This window comes from Coturnix japonica, chromosome 1, assembly GCF_054131305.1.
Source record: "Coturnix japonica strain WE chromosome 1, WE-NBRP24, whole genome shotgun sequence".
NCBI lineage: Eukaryota > Metazoa > Chordata > Aves > Galliformes > Phasianidae > Coturnix > Coturnix japonica.
The window spans coordinates 58,617,960-58,638,308 of NC_140663.1; the positions used below are offsets into that span (position 1 = coordinate 58,617,960).

The window sequence follows — 20,349 nt, forward strand, 5'->3', positions numbered from 1 at the left end:
TGCCACGAGAAGACCAGACCTCAAATTATAATAGCCCTATAAATAACTCCCTAAGGCAAAAGGGAAAAAGAAAACCTTTGAAAGACAACTGCAAATACAAACATGAAGGTGTTTGGGTTCTTGTAGAACCAGACTAAGTGACTCTAATTAGGGCATCGTTCATTTAGTGTGAAGTTAGTGGGTTTTGGGGGGGTTTCTGTGTTGTTTACCTCTCTGCTCTGTATCCTTGAACTTAGATCTCAGAAGTCCTCTAAGGTACTCTGCTGGAGTTTAATTTTCTACAGTGTTTAGGTGCCTTTTGTCCTCTCTTTAGATCCCGCCAGGAAATGCAGCTTCTAGGTAAAATTGAAAACGATCAAAGAAACTGACTAATACAATTACAAATCAAGTTAAATGTAGTCTGAAAATGCAACATTCTTCTTTCTGGATGAAATTGTTTTATTTCAGGAGACCCAGACCCAGACTGTCTGCCTGCTTTCCACTGGAAATCTGTGCAGAATTGGCACATTGACTAGAATAAAAACATTCCCGAGGAATCGGCATGTTCTGTCAAAACATTTGAACAGCTCCCATCTCCCCGAGCACAGCACTGTTACGGAGCCTGCAAAGGGAGCTCTGAGACTGCGACGTGGTTTTGCCGGCTTTGCTTCCAGCCTTCCAGCTTGGATCAACCTTTTTGCATAGTTAAGAGCCAAAGCACTGTGGGTTAGGTTGTATTTAGCTGTGATGGCAGCAGGGAAGGAAGTCCATGAGGGCCTTTTGCATTTGGTGTGACCTGTGGAAAGGCTGAAGATGTGTATGGTCTTTATCTTATCTCTGTTTCAGCTAAAGCAGAGTTATATATGTGAGGAGAATTACAAAAGATATGTCTGTGGGTCCCAGCAGCAGCCAGTGGGTCAACCTACTGGCCAAGCACAGCTGGACTGGCAGAGCTGAGCAGGAGAAGTTCTGCTGCCCAGAGGCAGGATTTCCCTGTAGTAGATGCCTCTGTGCTGTGCTTCATGATGCTGCATGATTCTCAGCTGTTTGTGAGCTCAGCATCCTCTCAACAGCAGAATTTGTTATTTGCATTGTGGAGTTATATTGAGGTTTTTCATGGATATCTTTGTGACTCACTTCATAAAAACGAAAATATATATAATTTTTGTTTAGAAGAAGATAGATACATTCTGTAATTGCTATATAAGCAAAGTGTGATTAGCATCAGTCTTTTTTGTGGGGCTCTGATTGCTTTACTTTTTTAGGTAGCATCTTACTCCTGCAACACTGAGATCGAGTCTCACATGTGGGATCTACTCTATCTGAATGAGTGTTAAAATGAGTCCTGTAGCCAGTTTACTGAAGGTGCTGTCTATCTGCTATTGAGACTGGTTGCTTGGGAGTGTAATCGTGTCATTTTTGTTACCAAAATTGATATCCCCCAGCTGACCACAACTAAATTAGGTTTTATTTTTGCAGAATTTCTGGGTAGTTGCATGATGATGCATTGTGGTGGACAGCATGTAGTCAGTGGCTTGAAACAAATAAAGTTTTTCTTCATATTGGAAACGATGATGCGTATCAAGCAATGCTTTACTGTGCCGATAAGCTAGCAGATGGTGTCCTTTTTAAGGCTGCACATGTGACAATACCCTGTTTGAATCAGCGTATCATACCTACTTTTCTAACCTCTTTCTGACAGAAGAATTCTTTATAAAGTAGCATAAAAGTAAACAAGGTGGAAAGGCACATATGCATGTGCCTATCTTGTCCACTGTGACACATGCCCACGTGTTGTGGTTTGACCCAACAGGCAGCTCAGCACCATTCAGCCACTCGCCCACACTTCCCAGGTGGGTTTGGCAGAGAATTGGAAAGGTACAAAGTGTGAGAACTTGTGGGTTGAGATAAAGATGGTTTACTAAGGTAAAGCAAAATCTGTGCTCACAAGCAAAGCAGAACAAGGCAACAGTTCAGAGTCATTTTGATAAAAGTGGAATCCATCAGAAACACAATGGAAGAAAACCACCTGGTTGAGTGGACCAGGGAGGACAAGGGTGGCTTATAAACGTTTCCTGGCTCTGTTTGGGTTAGTGACAGCAGAACAGTCTTATAGGGGGTGGGATGTGAGTGTGAATTCCTAACTCTTTTTCACTTATCCCCTGGGCCAGAAGGGCCAGATGTGTTGCACAGGCAACAAATCTAATCTGTCAGTAATCATTTCTGATGGTTTCCCTGCAGTCAGTCCAGAAGTTAAGTTAGTGCACGCCAGCTCCCATCAAGTAGAAAGACAAGATCACCTAATTTGATGCCTTTAGAGAAGAGAGAAGGTGGAATTATTGTAATGAGTAATCTCACCTTTCATGCAGGTTGCTGTATATACTGTGTCTGGTGGTCATATATGCTGGTGCCTAACCCAAAGCAGCTAAGTCCCCACTGTAGAACTTGGAAGTGTAACTCTGTGATTCTCAGAATCGCTGGATGTTGTTACTTCCGTGTGTTGCTATAACTCCTTTTATTTATGTTTTATTTTATTTGTATCTTGATCTGAGCATAGACCATGCTGGTGAAATACAGTCATCTATGAAAGTGAATGAGGGGAAGGTAGTTTAGCATGGCTGAAGTCACATGGGAGAAATACCCCCTCTGTGTAATTATGGGTAAGATATGTTAAAAGGCTTTGAGACCTTGCAGAATGGTGAGTCCATCTATTCCTATGAGAGGTAACCAGATAAAATGTCACTGTCAAAAGCCTCTTAACATTGTATATGATGTACTGCCTTGCAAAGATCTGACTGAGACTCAGATTCTTGCAGTCTCACCACTGTGCCACACCATAGCAGTCGTCTGATTTGTGAACAGTTCATCAGCTGTAGAGACAGACCTGGAAAAGGGATTCCTGGGATTTTATGGGTGAAGCAAAACTGAGGGCTCTGACTACAACAGTTTTGCTTCACCACCTTGAGATCAGCAGAGAAGTGTCTGATGTCTTCATTGGACATAGAAACAGCTGCTGCTTGACTCCTCCATGACTGCACAGAAAGAGGCTGTGGCAATGCTGTAAAATGCATTTGCATCCAGTGGACTCTCGCTCAGCACTTCAATTGCTGCTTCTTTCCCAAATTCTTTTCTTGCTGCAGTTCATATTACAAGGAGGAGGATAATAACTCAAAAAATCCCCGGGAATAAAAAGCATCTGAAGTTTAGGGTTCAAATACAGCTTGCTTTTCTACTGCTTCTATAGTCAGTCTAGTTGCTTTTGTTTGGCTTTGGAAAAATGTGAAGAAGTGTTTAAATTCATGTTTGAAATATTGCATCTCTTCTCAGAAATTAGTATCCTTTTTTCTCATTTTCAACAAGGAAAACTTGCTTTTGAAGCAGAGATTTTGGCATTAATGTCTTGATAGAATAATAGGCGTGAGATGGATTGCAATCTATTGCCTCAAGACTTCGCCAATCATAAACTAAAATCAGTTAATGCATTAAATCTTGCTGTATTGTGAAACGTGCTAGTAGTATTAAAAAAAATCAATCCAGAAAATATATTGATTATATTATCTCCATAGCAACAAACAATAATGGGATGATGTTAGCTTAATAATTGTGCTTTGAGAAAACCTTTCAGAATAATTACTGTATTGTGGTCTTTTCACAATGTGCAATGTAATAACGTTTCTTCCTTGACTGCAGTCACCATCAGCACTGCGTCAAGAGATGCTGTTTATGTGTGCATACATATGTATCCACGGGTAATTTTGCTCTGGGTGAAACAATTTAGCATACTATTTTGGGACTCATTTTTAAATGGTCAAGCCCACAAATTGGCAATTGTTTTCTGTGTGGTTTGTTTTCCCCCACCTCCTCTGACAACTGGCTACCATAAAAAGAGGCTGTTAATGTTCTTTCTCCCACCTCTCTCTTTGTACCCCACAAAGGTTTTGGATGGAAGGGAATATCCAGCTAGTAGGTTAAGGGTCTTGGGGAGAGAGGAGCCCTGCTCTGAAGCTGGTGCTTCAAAGCTGTTGCTTTAATTGAATTTAATCACTCATCGTCTCAAAATAACCTGTTCCACAGGAGTGAAGATAGCTGTCTGTATTTTGAAGGATATGATTTTCTTTGGCATCCTGCATTGTCATTTAATTAACCTGAGGCTGTTCTGAATAAACATACAGCAATTCTAATATGTATGTGTCTGAGTGTATAACGTTTTTAGCTTGAAATTTTAGCAGGAGTGAAGGATAGATATGTATGCTCTTCAATGGGGATCTTGCTTTTATTTTTGCTTTCAGATTGTATATTTTTGCTCTTGAACTAAAAAGAGGTGTTGACCCTTGTGTTTGATGGAGAGGCCAAGCATTTATAGTGGTTGAGGAGAGGAGGAAGGAAAAGAAACAACAGTATTATCCCTGAAGTTTAAACAGCCACAGAACTGTTTAGCCTTAATGGTAGCCCTGACAGAGGCCTTACAGTGAATCAGGAACTCATCCACCTTCTGGCCATGATAGTATTTCCTGATGCACCTGTTGTGCAAGGGCTGGGTTTAGAGATCAGCTAGTTAATAGGCTGCTGCCAGGTCTCACACTGACTGGATTCCTTATAGCTTTGATAGGGTGTTCTGCTATGCTCAGTAATGTGGTAGGATGCCCCTTTACTTTCCTGGGCATAAGTGAATGACAGAGTCTCCAGTATTGACTGCTCTAACTCTTTTTGTGGAGGAAAAACCAGGAACAAATGTTGTTAGCTTAATTTTTTTAGCGCTGTTTCTTAACATTTCAGTTCATATTATTTCAGTTCTTAGTTTTTGACAGATTTGTTCTTCGAGTTGCCAACTATGTGGATTTTTGCCATTTACCAGATAGGACTCTCCTTTTCTTTGAGGATCTCCTGGAAAAAGCTCCTACCTTGGAACTACTATCGAGCAGTATGGCTGTGCAGTGGAGCGAGGAATGTCCAGATCCTCTCAACAGCATTATGGTGGTGATTTGGTACTGGAAAAGTAAAAAATACAGTACAGTACAGGAGTGGACAGTATTCAGTTTGAGCTGATGTCTTCATAAGGAGGTTGATTTTTCTGCTGTTCTCTGCTGTTGCTTTCATTTACTGTCCCTCCAGGCTGTTGCTTTACAGGAGGATGTAATGGAAGAGTTGTCTTCTGTCCCAGGCCTTGGTTCCTTTCTGCCAGTGGCCCAGTCCCCTAGGAATGCAGCAAGTTTGCAGGGAAAGGGAAGGGCAGTGGTTGCTCTCAACTTGATGCTTTGTGCCAGAGTGGCTAATTCTGCATAGCCATTGTACTGAATGGGGGATGCCAAGCCTCTCTTTTTTCTTCTCTGTAGCTGTGAAATGGCTGCTGAATGTATCAGCTCTCTGGAAAATATCTGGTACTTGCGGTTGTATAACATCATTCATTGTTTGAAAAAAGACAACCAGATAGATAAATAAGGTAGAATTGACTGTGCCTTTTCCTGGCACCCCCTGTGCTCAATCTTGGTGCTGGTTGGTGGCCTTTGCTGATCATGAGAGCTGTCCCAAATTCTCATTCCACTGTAGCCTCCTGCTTAGTTTCCTTGTGCTGTCCCAGTTCCTACTGTTCTACTTGATGTGCCCAGCCTGTGCTGGGCTTGGCACTGAGTGTTTCAGTCTGTCTTATTCCAGGGAGGCCTGACATGGTTTTTCAGTGTGTCTTTTCTCTGTGCTTGGATACTACCAGATGCTGCCTGGGTGGCTTGGGTCTTTACAGTGTCTGGCTTCCGGAGAAACGTGAACAGTATCTTACTTAATGGAAACATGGAGATTTTTTGGAATAATTATTTTAAAGTAGACTAAGAATCAGCTGCATGGTTTGATGTAACTGTTGGGGCTGTGGCTCATCTTCTTCCAAGAGAAATAAGACTGTTCTGTTCTCTTAAGGATTTTATGCCATGTGTACTATTGTGGTTCAGGGTAAGTCTGTCCTACCTAATGGATTATGAGTTTGTGACCAGGATGAAGTACATTAAGCATTTGTTTATATGGATAGGATGAGGATTTCCAAGAGTGCAGACTCACCTTGGCACTTGTGTGTGTGTGTGAAGCAGATTTGCCTGACCTTATCCTTGTGGCTTTTCCAGAGATGCCATGTGATAGTAATAAAAATAAGTCTGTCCATGCTGCAGACAGCAGCATGCTCCGTTCTGCATCAGAGGGCAGCACAGTCTTTAGGGACGCTTCTCTGCCCTCATGCTTGAAAGTGTGCATCCATACAAGATGGAAATCGGACAAGAGGATGCTGGGCTTGTCCAGCTGTGATACAATACAGAAGTAGACTGACTCTTTTCCAGTAATGCATTAAGTGGAATGGTTAATGCCCTTTACAGGTAATCCTCTTTCCAGCTCTTGTCCTTGATGGAGTACTCCCTACACAGTGCTTTGAGTTGGGCCCTGGTTTGTGTCCTTGTGTTGGCACAGTAAACAATTAAAACTTGGGAGCTGAACACAGGTGGAGTGTGCGTTGATTTTTAGTTCCTTCAGATCTTTGTTTCATAATTTCAGACTGTGGTCACATACTTAAGTGTCATTAATTTTTATAATCAATTCATAAACCACAGTAGAGATCCCTAGTCCCATACAGTAGAAGTATCTCTGAGGATGCTGAGATATTAACATCTGCTGAGTGAGTAATACTGCTTTGGAAAGCTGAGCATTTCCTTGAAATCCATTTGTCTACATGATGCCTGCTTGGGTGCTAGTGAGTTAAGGCAATGTGAGATAGCCCAGAGTCCTTATCAAAAAAGAGAGTTAAACACCGTCGCTCTAATTCTGTAAATAAACATATAAGATTTACATATGGACATGTACCAGTTCCAGTATGTATTTCAAATTCTATTTGTACTCTGTTGTGCCAAAGAGACAGTTACTGTCTTTTTATCATGAAAAATGACATTTCCATAACCTATAGTAATCTGCTGTTGCTGCATCAGAGAAAAATGGCACTTTTTGTAAGCAGAAACATCTTGGAGGAAAGATAGGTTCCTGCCTCCCTTTCTTGGGGAAGTTGTCAACCTCTATTTCTCCACATGCCAGTGTATTACTCCCTAAAACAGTACTGCATTGTCAGAGTACTCCCAAAATATTTATTTTCCATAGATCTAGCTAGCGTGTCTGCCTGTCTGTCCTACAAGAAGTAGCTGTCACTTATTTAGATCATGCAATTGCTTTTTTTCTCCTCATAAGGGAGGCCAGTGTGGAAAAGTAATAGAACTTATTCATTATTAGTGATGTGATGAATGCTTACGCTAATCCGTCTGAGAGACATTAAGCACACAGTAAAAGTACACATTGCAATGGTCTTCTATGGTACAACGAATTCGCTCTAACAGAGAGCACTGTAATTCTGCATTTTCCTATTGTAATCTGAGGAAATAGTAATATTAAGAAATGCAGTGAAGATGGATAGTGATCTAGTAGAACTATGTACAAGAAGAGACTGCGTAGGAGAAAACTGCACTCAGTTTGGGAAGATGTCAACTTAGAAGAGGTTCAGTGGAAATTATAGTCAAGTAGAAACAAGATCTATCATTCCTTTCTCTCTTTTTTCCAATTTCTTGACTTCTTATACATTTGTATTATCACAGGCTCGGAAACTGCAGTGAGTCTGTAAGGCCTCATCCAGAGCCTTTTCATGAACATTCATTGCACAAATAGTATTTCTTTATGTGCATGTCTTCATAATAATGTGTTTTCTGTTTCCTATAATATTTCTAAGTAGCCTGACTAGGTGTCTTCTGTGACATTTACTATTAAATAAAATAAGGACCCAACAGGTTTGTGATATTTAGACATTTATATAGTAGTCCTAATAAAAATAGTAAGGTGGCAATTATAGCTCTACAGCAGATATAAACAAGGTCTAAGCTAATGGCAGGCAACATCCAAATAGATAAAAAGAAATATTATTTTTGCCACTGTAATCAGTCTGGAGAATTCATCATTACAAGAATCAGGAGAATCAAATACAGCAGCTGGAGTAATCTGGGGGCCTGGTTAATTTTATGACTAATTCCATTTGTAGCTATGCATATTATAAGAGTAATTGAATCTTAAGATAACAGTTGAGTGAGGAAGAAACTTCCCTCTATTTAAAGCATTTTAGAGTTTATCACATATGTGCTTTCTCCTCCCCCCCCTCCCTCCCCCCCTTTTGCTTTTCTTTGCAACCACAGGCGATATGTTTGGAAGTTCATGAACAGATCAAATGTGTTGATATTCCTATCTCACATACTGCCCTTTTTAGGTGGCAGAGAAAGAATGGCTTTGTAAGATACCAAGGAGGACTGCAAAATCTACAGCTCAACTCTGGCTCTGCCACTGACTTCTTGTGTGGCATTTGACAAACTGCATAATCTTGTGTACTTCCAATTCCTCACCTGTGACAGATGGGCACTTACCATCCCAGAGATGCTGTGGAAATGTAGTTTGTAAAGTGAAATGAGATTGAAAGTAGAAAGACAAAAGGAACACTGCAGTCTCAATGCAGCGTACCAAATTAATATCTGAGGCTATATCTACATGGGAACGCTTTGGAAAGCTAAGAAAAAATCAACTGAGAATGTGCATGTGTGGTGCATATATGAAATTTTCACAAGAGAAGAGTCTCATTCTGGAAGCAGTTGTATGACACCTTAAGAAGCATAGGGCTAGGGTAGATGAGCTGGGTTATTGATCCTACACTCCGTTTTTTTCTGAGTATTCACATCCAATCATGTCCTCTGCATCAAAACCCTTTTTGAGGTTTCTGCCTCTGCTGTTCTGTCTGGGAGGCTGTTCTAAAATCTTACTACTTTGATAGTCTATAACTTTCATCTAATTCCTAGCAACATTTATCCATGGCCAGTTTATACTCATTTGATCTTTTAGTAATGTAGGCCTTTATATTAAATAGATATTTTCCCTCCCTGATGATTACTCCCTGTACATTTATAGACAGCAAGCATATCTGCTTCCTTTGGTCTGCTAAAATGAACCTTTGGTTTGCTAAAATGAACTCTCCTAATTACTACTTGTAAGACAGGCCTTCTGTTCCCTGAGGATCCTTGTAACCCTTCTCTCGACTCGTTCCATTTTTAATTCATTCCTTTTGAATGTGGCTCGTCAGATTTGCATGCAGCATTCTAGAGAAGGCATATCCCAGATTAACTGCATTTGTAGCAATGAACAATACTTGTTCATTGTTATCCTGCGGTTGATGTGTCTGTCTAAGTTTGTTCTTCTCCATCATGTTCTCTTCAAACAATCTCTTATGCCAGGAAATCTTGGAGTTAACATAGTCCCCTTAGGACATGAAGCCTTGTTTTGAAGTGAAGATTCATTCATTGCTGTTGTTCAGGTTCTTTGGGTCATCCACTTCTTCTGAGATGACAATCCAAATCTTTCAACTTGCTGAGGATGCTTTTCAACCCAGCATGGTGAGGATTCTTAGCTAATGTCTCTCTGCTTCTTATGTCATTCAGTCCTCAAAGCACTGAGCAAAGTTTGTCCCAGGGGTGACCCTTGAGACACTCATGGGGTTCCACCATTCATGGGTGAGATTTCCTGAGCACAGTCTGTACTAACTTCCCTGAATACTGCCAGATAGAATGTAATACTGATGCATCCATCTTCCATAGTTCCATTACCTGGAGAGCACGTTGCCTTTCCAAAGAAGGGTAAACAACTTATATCCCATTTCCCATTCCCTACTCTGACAGTCTTCCTGTTTGGTATTTCCTGCACCTAAGGTGTCAGGTTATTGCCAGTGGGCCAGAGGTGGTGTGCAAGAGGATGTTAACTGACTGCAGCTGTTTGTGCAGCCATGACACTGCTGGGACTTAAGATATAAATCCTAAGAACATGTGATGGAGTTAATGATAAAATGTGAGGACTGTGTGTGTTCCATGGCAGTGAGAAGTCTGGACTGCTGTTGAGGTCCGGCTTGCTTGGCTTCCCCTTCTTCCCATCCTCTCTTTGGTAACTAGCCTATTTGAATCAGCCATTAACCAGGTTAATGGGGAAAGACAACAAATACCAGGAAGGATGATATGCATTTCTTGATTCCCTCTTGGAAACCTGTTTGTTTTAAGGTATGATGTCTCAAGCAAGGGCCCAAATGGGTCCAAAACATATCTCCCTCTTGTAATGCAGGCACACTCAGGCAGAAGAGAATGAGATGAGGCCTGGGTCTTCTGCTTGGGACTTAAATGGGAGATGATCTCTGGGGGTGAAAGGGTAGTGTCCTGCCAAAACTGCCCTGGTGACTTTGAGCTGACTGTTGCATGCAGACTTGGGACAGGTGAATTGGCACGACTGAAGCATACTGAGCCATGTGATCCTCTGGGTGAGATGACTCAATCCCGAGAGCCTTTGGCCACTCTGGCCAAGGAGCTCGAAAGGGGTTTTCAAACTGTTTATGACAGCTGCCAATGGAAGATGGCAAGTAGTACAGCACATACACAGGAACCTGCCAGCACAGGTTTTCTTTGAGACCTGAATAGGTAAAAGATAATATATAATTTGTTTGGTATTTAGTTCAGGTAATTTTTTAAATTGTATAATGAGAACACATTGTCCAAATTTTCATATGCAGATTCAATTAGTGTTCGGTTAATTAGCCTTTACAAATGAAGATTAACTTAATTACATAACACTAACCTCTCTTAAAACTATTAAGGGTAGGAAGACTGCTTTTAATAAATGTGAAAAGGCTATGTGTGCTTTTTAAAATCTAAAATGGCATACACATAAATTAAACAAAATTACATAGAGGACAGCTATTAAGGGCAACGATCAAAGCAAACAAACTACATACATGGCTTGGAATCAGACTGGTTAGAAGTTCGTGCTGTTTTCCTCTTTGTATGCTGGCATCCTAGTGTTTTTGCTAGGGTTATTACTGGAGATGATGTACAATCTAGTGGTCATTCCATCAAAGTGGGTTGCAGTCAGATGCTGCTTAGTTCTAATTAAATTCTAGCTTGTGTTTTGGTGTATATATATGTTGATTAGGGTACTAGGCTGTTAGCACTTCCAAGCAGTCTAAGGAAAAAAGGCAATGAAGCCCATTCAGTAGTAAAAATCTCACCTATAAATGCTGTCATTCATTGCCACTCTGTACCGTTGACAGTTGTGTAGATTTTTGTCTCTAGATATGAGGTATGTGCTCAAACAATGATGTCTCAGTTAATATCACAGTGAAACAGAGAATCACATCTGATTACAGGGTGATGAAGGGGAGGGTGGAGCAAATACAGGACTGTTAATGGGATATGGCGTCTTTCTGCTTTTGAGTCACATGTTTGAATCCAGGTTGTCTTAGCTAATGACCTCTATGGGAACATAAGTGAAATGACTTGGCGTGGTCAGTCCAGATCCCTGTGAACAGGTACTGCCATCAGGTTACACCAGCTGTAACATCATCAAGCCAAGAGGTGCTCACTTGTGCAAATACCCTTTTGCCCCCCAGATCCAGGTATGCTTTTTTTTCATATCAGGGTTGACACACACAGAACTGCAAAACAAATCAAAACCCTTGATTTATTTTTGTCATATCTTGTTTGTTCAGAGGTTGGAGGATCTCTTGATCCACTACTATCACTGTGATGCTTTTCAGAAAGGTGTAACAAAAGAAGCCTTTTTCTCTTGGCTGTTCTTGCATGGGTAATGTGTTCTACTTGTAATGGATTTGATGGGCACATAACATCTATATCCTTACTGCATTCTGAAAGTCACTTTTCTGGAGTCTGGATTTTAAGCTATTGCCTGGAGCACCTTATGATCCCCTTGGGAAAAAAAATAATTTAAAAAAAAATAAAAATTATATATTTTTATATATAATGTATATATATAATATATATATATATATATACCCTTAAAAACTTCGTTTAATTTCATAATCCTTGTTTTCCAGCTGCAGCAAGTTGAAATTTTGCAGTGTCTTCCATGCAATTTGGATTAACTTAAGCTTGAGTATTAAGCTTAAAAAGTCTCTTAAGTCCCAATTTTCAGCTCAGGAGATACGTAGTTATTAAGCAACTGATGAGAATGGGTCAGATATACCTCATGTTAGATAATACTACTAGATACTTCTAAGATCTTTGGCTTAGTACCTACACCCATTTTCATCAGAGGGAAGATGACATTGCTGCAGATTTTTGAAACTGTCAGGAACTAGCAAGGATAAAATGATTGTGGAATCCATCTTGGAGTGGCAGAATCTATTGAAAAAAGGCAAGGGGGTACTTGAGCCCATCCAGCCCCTTTCTGAAGCCCTTTGATTTACATGCTGCTCAGTCTGAGCTCTCAATATTTCATGTCTCAAGATAGATGGTTGGCAGTGGCCAGATTTTGTTCTGGCTGATGCAGACCTAAATCCTGTTCCCTTCCATAGGGACTACACCTGTATCTGTCAGAGCAGGATTTGGCTTTGAGAGTGGTTCTGCCCACAGATGCAGCTGATGATGCATTCTCAAAGGAACGGGAGAATGCAAATTCCCTGTAGGGAGGCAACCGCCAGCCATGTAAACAAAGAAGCCTTCTGGGTTTGCAGCAGTCAGCCCACTTGAGCTGCTGTTTCCATGGTGTACCAGATGCTGTAAAATATGCTTTCTTTAGGGGAAGAAGCTTTTTATATTCCTGTATTATCTTGTTTGATAATGGACTGTCATCAGGCTGGTATCTCAATGTAGGGGCCACATGCAGGATGTCATACCCCTCCTCACCCTGCTCGAACCCTCTTTGAGTTGTTCTTGATGACAATTTGTATTCTGCAGCTTCCAGACAAAGAGGAGGCTAAGTGATTTTTTTTTTATTTTTTTATTTTTTTCTGTCCTGGAACAGCATCACTTACTATGTTTTTACACTTCACTGTTACTGTTTAATGTGTGTACAGTTCCTCTTGATGTGCATGGTGTCATCTCATAACATAGTGCACCGGTTTGCTTTCCAGTTTCCTTCTGTTTTCCTTTAAAAATATACATAGAGAGATATATAAATTGATGATACGTTTTTCTCTATTTCTAATTTACTAAACCCTCCCCCCCAGAAAAAAAACTGTAGCTCCTCACTTATGGCTGTTTGAACCACTGGGCACGTGTCCACTAGGCACAGTTTCTCAGTTTGTTTCCTCATCCTTGTGCTCACCCACAAGGTTGGTCTTTGGGAGTTGAGGAGAGGTCTCTGCCTCCATTTCTGTAGAACAGCTTGAATTATAAACCTTGACAAACCCACGGTAATGACTTTTGGAAGCAGACTGACATTGGTGATATAAAATAAATAAATAAAGTTGCCAGTAGCTCTCATGAGGCTTGCTATGTTTTCAAACATGACTCATAGGAGGAGGAGGAAGTTCTCAAGGTACCTGTCTGCTAGAGGCTGTATTCAGGAATGATGCTGCAAAGCTGGCAGGCCTATGAGGATGTGACATATCTCCTGACTGTGTACCTGGAATGGTCCATTGGCTTTTCCCCATGGCTATCTAGGACAGATGTTAGTGCCCTACTTTGCCTTCACCTCCATCCAACTGAAGGGTTATACCTGTGGAAGTCAGCTGAAAATCTCGCAGGGATGGATAGGGATGTTGATTTTGATTTATAACTGCAAATGATGAGCAAATAAGGAACTACTACTTTTATAGCATTTCTGAAACTTTTATCAATTGTAGTAGTGGTTTCTTCATCACTACTTTTTTCTCTCTTCACCTTTCTCTTCCCTTTCCTTTTCAACCATATCTCCTTACTATCTTCCTGGCTGCAGACAGAGATGCACACATATCTTTCCTTGTCTGTGCTCTGGTCACTGTCACATCCCAGGGCTTGGTGCAAGCAGTGTACTGGTGTTTCACCAGCAGCTCAGTGAGACTGAGGTTCTTCTGGATGCCCACCACACCATATGGAGCTTCAGAGTGGGACTGGGGCAGCTGGCAGGGACAGGTAATGCTGGGGCTGTATGGCAGAGTGGGATGATGGGGCGTCCTGGGGTGTGGCAAACAAGGGCTGCCTCTGCTCCCAAGGATGCTTTGTCCTGATTATCCTGGTTATTTTTCAACTCCATCCCTCCTCCTGTCCTTCAGGTCTGTACGTTGAGGTGGGAGAAATGTAGTTAATTTTAAGCCAGTGCAATCATTTAGGAGATTGCTCAGTGGAAAACCAGTTATCGGTTAACAAACCTGATTTGAAATGTGCTCTTTCTGACCCTAGTATGGTAGCAAGTCAGAGTGCTTCCAAGAAGCTGGCTCTCTGGAAGGCTTCTTCACAGAATCATTCAAAGCACAGGTTTCTTGTAAATGCTGAACTCATGCTGGCTCACGGGAGCACAGCTGGTGGATGCAGAGGGCAATATGTACCTGTGTTCTTGCAGTCCACAGGGAAGCTTAGCCAAGGGATGAAGAAGAACTGAGGGATTTGAACTTGTTTAGCTCGAAGAAGGCTCTGGGGAGACTTCATTGCAGCCTTTCAGTACTTGAAGGGTGCTTACGAACAAGAGGAGGACCAACTTTTCACACTGTTTAATAGTGATAGGACAAGGAGGCTTCAAACTAAAAGAAGGGAAAATTAGATTAGATGTCAGGTGAAAATTCTTTAAATAGAAGTTGGTGAGGCACTGGCACAGGCTGCCTAGAGGAGCTGTGGTGCCCCATCTCTGAATGCTCAAGGCTGGGTTGGATGGGGCCCCAGGCAGCCTGAGCTGGTGAGGGGCAGCCCTTCTGGGGTTGGAACTGAGTGGACTTTGGGAAACATTTTGTCCCATTAAATAAATAAATATATACAACTCCAGGATTAAAAATCAAACCATCAAAAAGCAATCAAATAAGAAAACACACTTTTGTTAAAGAACTGAATGGCTTTATGAAAGGCGGAATAGAGGTGGTGGCTCATTTGGGTGCTAAGTTAGCACCCAAGGGTGATAAATGAGGTAGCTACTTATGATTAACAGGTTTTCTTTTTAGTGTGCATGCATGTTATGAGGTCTTGTTTATTTATGTCTGTATTTTATATATTTATAATAGTTTATATTGTTCTAGCTAATATTTTGCAGCATGTCTTAAAATAAGAAAGCTTCAATATGAGATGTAAGCATTCTACTCTGCCTGTGAGTTTTCTTTGAAAAATGAAGATAGATCACAATAGTCTATCTTGAATTAATATAAATGCAGATTAATGCAGTCAGATGTGTTATTTTTCCATAGATAAGTTACAAACACAATGCAGTATGACTTTCAAATATTGCAGTTTTGTTAAAAACAGATTTCTTTATAGGCACTTTTGGGAATAAATTTTACACACCTTCTTTCAGATTAATCAATTTGAATTCATTTAGGGCACTAACAGTCTAGTTCAGCAGCAGACAGATTTATATAAATGGATACCAATTTTCATCAATTATGAAAATCAAGCACAGTGAAAATTCCAAAAGTTTGTTAAAATAAATCTGCTTACTATTCTACAGAGTCTCCCAGGGGACTGCCTTGTGCTACATTCCAAATCACTTAAAAGAACCCATCAATAAATCCCACCGAACAAGCAACAAAAAAAAACCTCATGCACCCAAACACCTTCCCTCCCCCCCCAAAAAAAAACCCAAACAACCTTTCAGTGTTACTTACATTTCTTCAGTGTTTAGTAAGGCATATTCTATGTTACAATAATAAGTGTAATTTTTTTCTGTTTACACACATTTAAAGAAAATTGAGTCGACCTTGATCTTGAAGCTAGTTAAAACAAAACTAAACAAAAAGACAACAATATTGTAACCTGGTAGCATATTTTGAAGTGTAGGAGTCCAATGGAAACAAGTTTAATGGCTTTCCAAATATTTTTCTTTCACTCATCATTTCTAGATTCTCTGTTCAGAAATGGGCCAAGAGAGTAAGATGAGATTGAGTTAATACCATGGATCTTCTAGTTGAGGTTCAGAGCTTTGGTGCGACTGTTAGCAACACTGTGTAATAGGATTTCTGTTAAGCACTGTTCTAAAATACTGTGATATTTTTCTTTCACCCAGGGCTTTTGGGAAAACCACACAAAACTCATAACGGAGTATGGACCTGTTTGTGGGTAAGCTTAGCTGTACCATCAACTTTCTGCTCTTGTGGTTCTTGTTGTTTGCTTTGGTTTGGGTTTGTTGTTTGGGAGAGGAGAATATACCATGACAAGATGCTCACTTGCAGTATTTCAGTCTGGGTGATACATGTAGAGGTTATTTAATCGCACACAAAAAGTAGCCTTGGCTTATTTTATTTCAGCATTCAGCGTCAGACTTCATTTTCCTGTATAAAGTTTTTTTCAGAACTATGGAAAACTACCTGCGTCAGTTTTCCTTTTTCATCTGCACATTCTTTCTACTTATGGTGAAGAGTAGAAATAATAATATCTTAAAAATCAAACAAACAAACAAAACCCACCTAGTTTATAAAATAGTGTGAATTTGGCTCAGCTTTTGCTGTTTATATTTATGCAGAAATAGTAATCTTAAAATACAATGAAATAGAGTTGAGAAATGAGGCATTTGTCTCTCTACAGTTCAGTTGTGCTCCCTTAGATGGTTATTGGGAGTGAAGGAGGTCCTTCATCCCAGCACCTCCATGTTTCTGTGAATATTATTTCTTTTCTGAGATCAGCTTTCCAGTTTTTGTGGTTTTATCTGTAAGTGCAGTTGCTTTACACTAACTTCTATTGCTGTGGTCAACTGGTGCTTGTAGCATAAATAGTATATCATTATTTAGGCATCAAATAATATCCACAAAGTATAGACAATACCAAATTTTTTTTTGAAGTGTTCTCCAAGGATTTTAAGACACCTCTAAGGAAGCATATATGAGTGTGTTTGTGTATTTGTTCATAAATAATATAGATACGCTTTGGATGGTGTTCCACTTAAAAAAAAATAATCCCCAAAAGCAACAAGCAACCTTTACCAGCCATAGAAAGCCCCATTCACAGCCTTCTTGTGGCATTTATGCTTAGCCCTAAGGACAAAGTCCTGGAAGAAGTAGTGGAAATAATGAATTCCAAGGGTTAGGCACTTGTCTAAGAGAAAATTATACATTGTCTTGCCTGGCCAGGAGTGGAGAAATATATTCATTAACACTGTAGCAATTTGTATGTTGTGTAACAAATGGAAAATGACTGAAGCTTATTATCTCCATGACCTTTGGTGTGATGACGTTAAATAACAATAATGTAGGAACAGTGACATTCCTTCCTCAGCATATTTCCCTCCTTATTAATATCATACCTATTTTTTTTCTAAGCTGAATTTGAGACAAGTTGCTATTTAGTTGTCTGTTCACTTGACCAGGCAGAGGAGGCTTTCTCATGGGAGAAAGAAATATATAATTACAGACTTTGAGCAGACAGATAAAAACTTCTGTTTTTCAGTCTACCCATGGCTGTCAAAGAATGAAACTTCTTTGCGTTGGTTACTAAGCTGGATGGTGGTGGTAGTGGTCAGCAAGAACAGCTCTCCCTCCTTGCGATTCAGTTGGTGGGAAGATTGAGTGTAACTGCATACCATTTATTGTGTGCTTGAAAAGCATAATTTGTGAGAGATCTGGGATGCTGGCAGGGAACAAATGCTGCTTTTGATATCTCCCAGGAAAACAAAGTTGGGTTCAGACATTGCTGTGCTTGAGGTAAGATTGATTTGTAGTTGAAGGAAGGCATTTGGAAACCTGACTTACTGAGCTGATGTTCAATAGGTGTGTGGTATGTGTCAGGGTTTTTTTTATCATGGTTCTATCAATTAAAGATTTTTTTTTCTCCTTCTCTGTACTTCTGTTTGATTATATTTGTAGTTCTTTGAAATAGGCAGTAAATGGTAGGTGTGCTTATGTGCACAAACCCAGCGAAGTATTGGATCTGGCAGTCGGAAGAAGATGTGGCATTTTGCTTTTTCCAGATTGAAAACTGCTTTCCAATAAGCATAAAGAGCAATGATCTTTATTTCTACAGTGGTGAAGTGAGTTGAATACAAATCTTTGGAACTGAAGGCTTTTTTTCTTTCTAAGGTCACTTGAATAGTCTGAATGATACCATCACAACTGTTTTCTTTTGTGTGTGAATTGGTTTCCTTGACAACAGGATGTCAAATCAACTTTTCAGCTTTAATCAAGTCAAAACAATATATCCCTTCCATTCCAAAAGGCCTCAAGTCGTAGAGAATTATTTCAAGTAAGGCTTTTGTAGGTCACAAAAGCATTTTTTTCTTCGCTCCTGTGTGCTGATCCAAAGGAGAGGTGATGGTATTACTCTTTTATATGGAGAGACAATGCAAATTGTCTTTGGATTTGAGTGTGTGCTGTGAAAACTGTCTGTTTTCATACAGAGGTGGCCCAAGATGGAGGCCGAGGGGGAAACGAACAGCTCTGGTTGCTGCAAAAGTAGAAGTAGAGCATTTCAGTATAGTGGGGAAAAGTCAAGCCACTGACACCACTTTTGATGAGATCATGCTTCAGAGTGATAGGCTTTGGTTTAGCTGTATTTTTGAGCATCTTCTATTTTAAAAAATACAAATCTATCCTCTAAAATGTATGTGCTGGTTCTTCAAAGCAAAAATACAAAGTGAACAATATCCTGTTTGGAAAGCAGCGTAGTCTTAGTTTTGTTTGGCTACTTTTGTCACTTATTTTTAGGATATTCTTTTTTGATGTTTTATTTTCACCCCACTAAATCCGACTGTTTTATTTCAATTGCAGACCATGACTTCTGGTAAGAGGAGACAAATAGAGAACTTCTGGGGTGAAGAGGAGAAATGAAAGGGTAGTGGGCTTGATAGAGTCAGAATAGCAATTGCTAATATGTTAGCACAGCTGTATAGGCAGTTATTTGATTTTACTTTACATACATGCTTTGTATGCATGTGCCCTCTTACTGTGATTGCATCATTATGACTTAACAGTACTGTGAGTATTGGCGATTTGGAGGAAGAGAACAGTGCCAAAATAACAGATTATTGGCCCAACAATACACCACCAGTGAATGATGAGAAAATAGAACACAGCCACAAAGCAAGTAACTGCTTCTGAGATCAGTGAATCTATTCTGCCTTCAGCCATGGCAATGCATTTGGTTGTGAGGAAGAATGTAAGAGTTCATAACGTAGGCAACACTGTGTATAATAAAGAATGAGAGACTTAAATTTGTTGCAATTTGTGGGGTGATACTCCTTCTTCATGTCCTACTCTTCCTTCACTTGAACCCTCAACTCAACCTTCTATGAGAATCTGGTCAAATATGTAGTAGAATAAGTGCTAACCAGGGCAGGAACAAAGTATGAGGCAGAGGTGAAGAAATGGGTCCAAAAGAAGCAAGAAGAGGGAGCCTGGATTAAACCACTCCTACAAATGAGGCAGCATAGAGTTTGAGTCCAGGACTGTCAGGTTGTGTACTGCTAAGGGGAGTCAACTTGCTCAAAATCTGAATTTTCTGATGGCAGGGAGGAATTAATGAGAATGTTTCTGAGATCTGGTTGTAAGCCAGTTTCAGTCCTCAGTAAATCTATCAGCAGCAAACTGCAGCTACCTGTGCTGATCTTCTGCTGGCTTCCTGCATTAGCACCCCATGATCAGCACAGTATCACAGAAAACACATCAAGGTGCAGGTAGAAAAATGGGTTCACATGTGTACTCCTGGAGGACTATGTGAGAGCATGGATGTGAATGGAATTCTATTCCCATCTCATTTTGCAGCAGGTTACTTCAATACATTTTGAAGTAATACAAAGAAAGCAACTTAAAATGGGGCAGACAATTAAGGTGTTTACAGAATTATCCACTGCCTGTATATCCTTGGGTGTATTCCATTTTTTATTTTTATTTTTTGATGGAAAAATAAAAAAGACTTTCTTGAATGATTTCCTAATAGATCATTATTGGAACCAAGACTGAGTCTGGTCACTTAAATGGTTGGATGGTTTAAAGGATTAGGATAGATCATGCAGCCAGTCACTAACTTGAAATGTGTCCAGGGCTTAGTTGTGATTGTAAGCTACACTGGCAGCTGACAGCTTTTCAGAAGTCTATGCAGCTGGAGTTTGTTCTGTCTTAATGCTTGACTTCTCCTCTCCTGAAAAAGTGGTTGCTGCAGATGGCACTAGTTAGCATTCCTGCAGATGAGTCCAGAGTCAAACGGTTGTGGACAAGAAACAGGCTTTTCTTGCTGTGGCTGCTGGCCTTTGCAGCAGGGCTGAAGCACAGTGCTCAGTCCCTGCAGAGATCTGGGGCTTTCCCCTTCTGTGTACAGAAGAGTGACACGCTTTTCTTGGATTTGGAAGCCTGGAACTTTTCATCAATCAGTTTCTCTCCTTAAACATGGTGTTGAGGACCTAAAGTGGACATTTCATCCTGCAGGGAGCAGCTGGTATCTT

At 40.3% G+C, this 20,349-nt stretch overlaps 1 protein-coding gene across 6 annotated transcripts in view; it reads left to right on the forward strand.

Annotated features, from left to right (window-relative positions):
• Positions 1 to 20,349, forward strand: part of TBXAS1 (thromboxane A synthase 1) — a 238,587-nt gene that overhangs the window by 71,648 nt on the left and 146,590 nt on the right. For all 6 annotated transcript variants that reach the window (XM_032445779.2, XM_015867313.3, XM_015867342.3 and 3 more), the window contains one exon: positions 15,988 to 16,040. In XM_032445779.2, the coding sequence (XP_032301670.2) occupies positions 15,988 to 16,040 (53 nt within the window). The remainder of the gene's footprint in view (positions 1 to 15,987; positions 16,041 to 20,349) is intronic.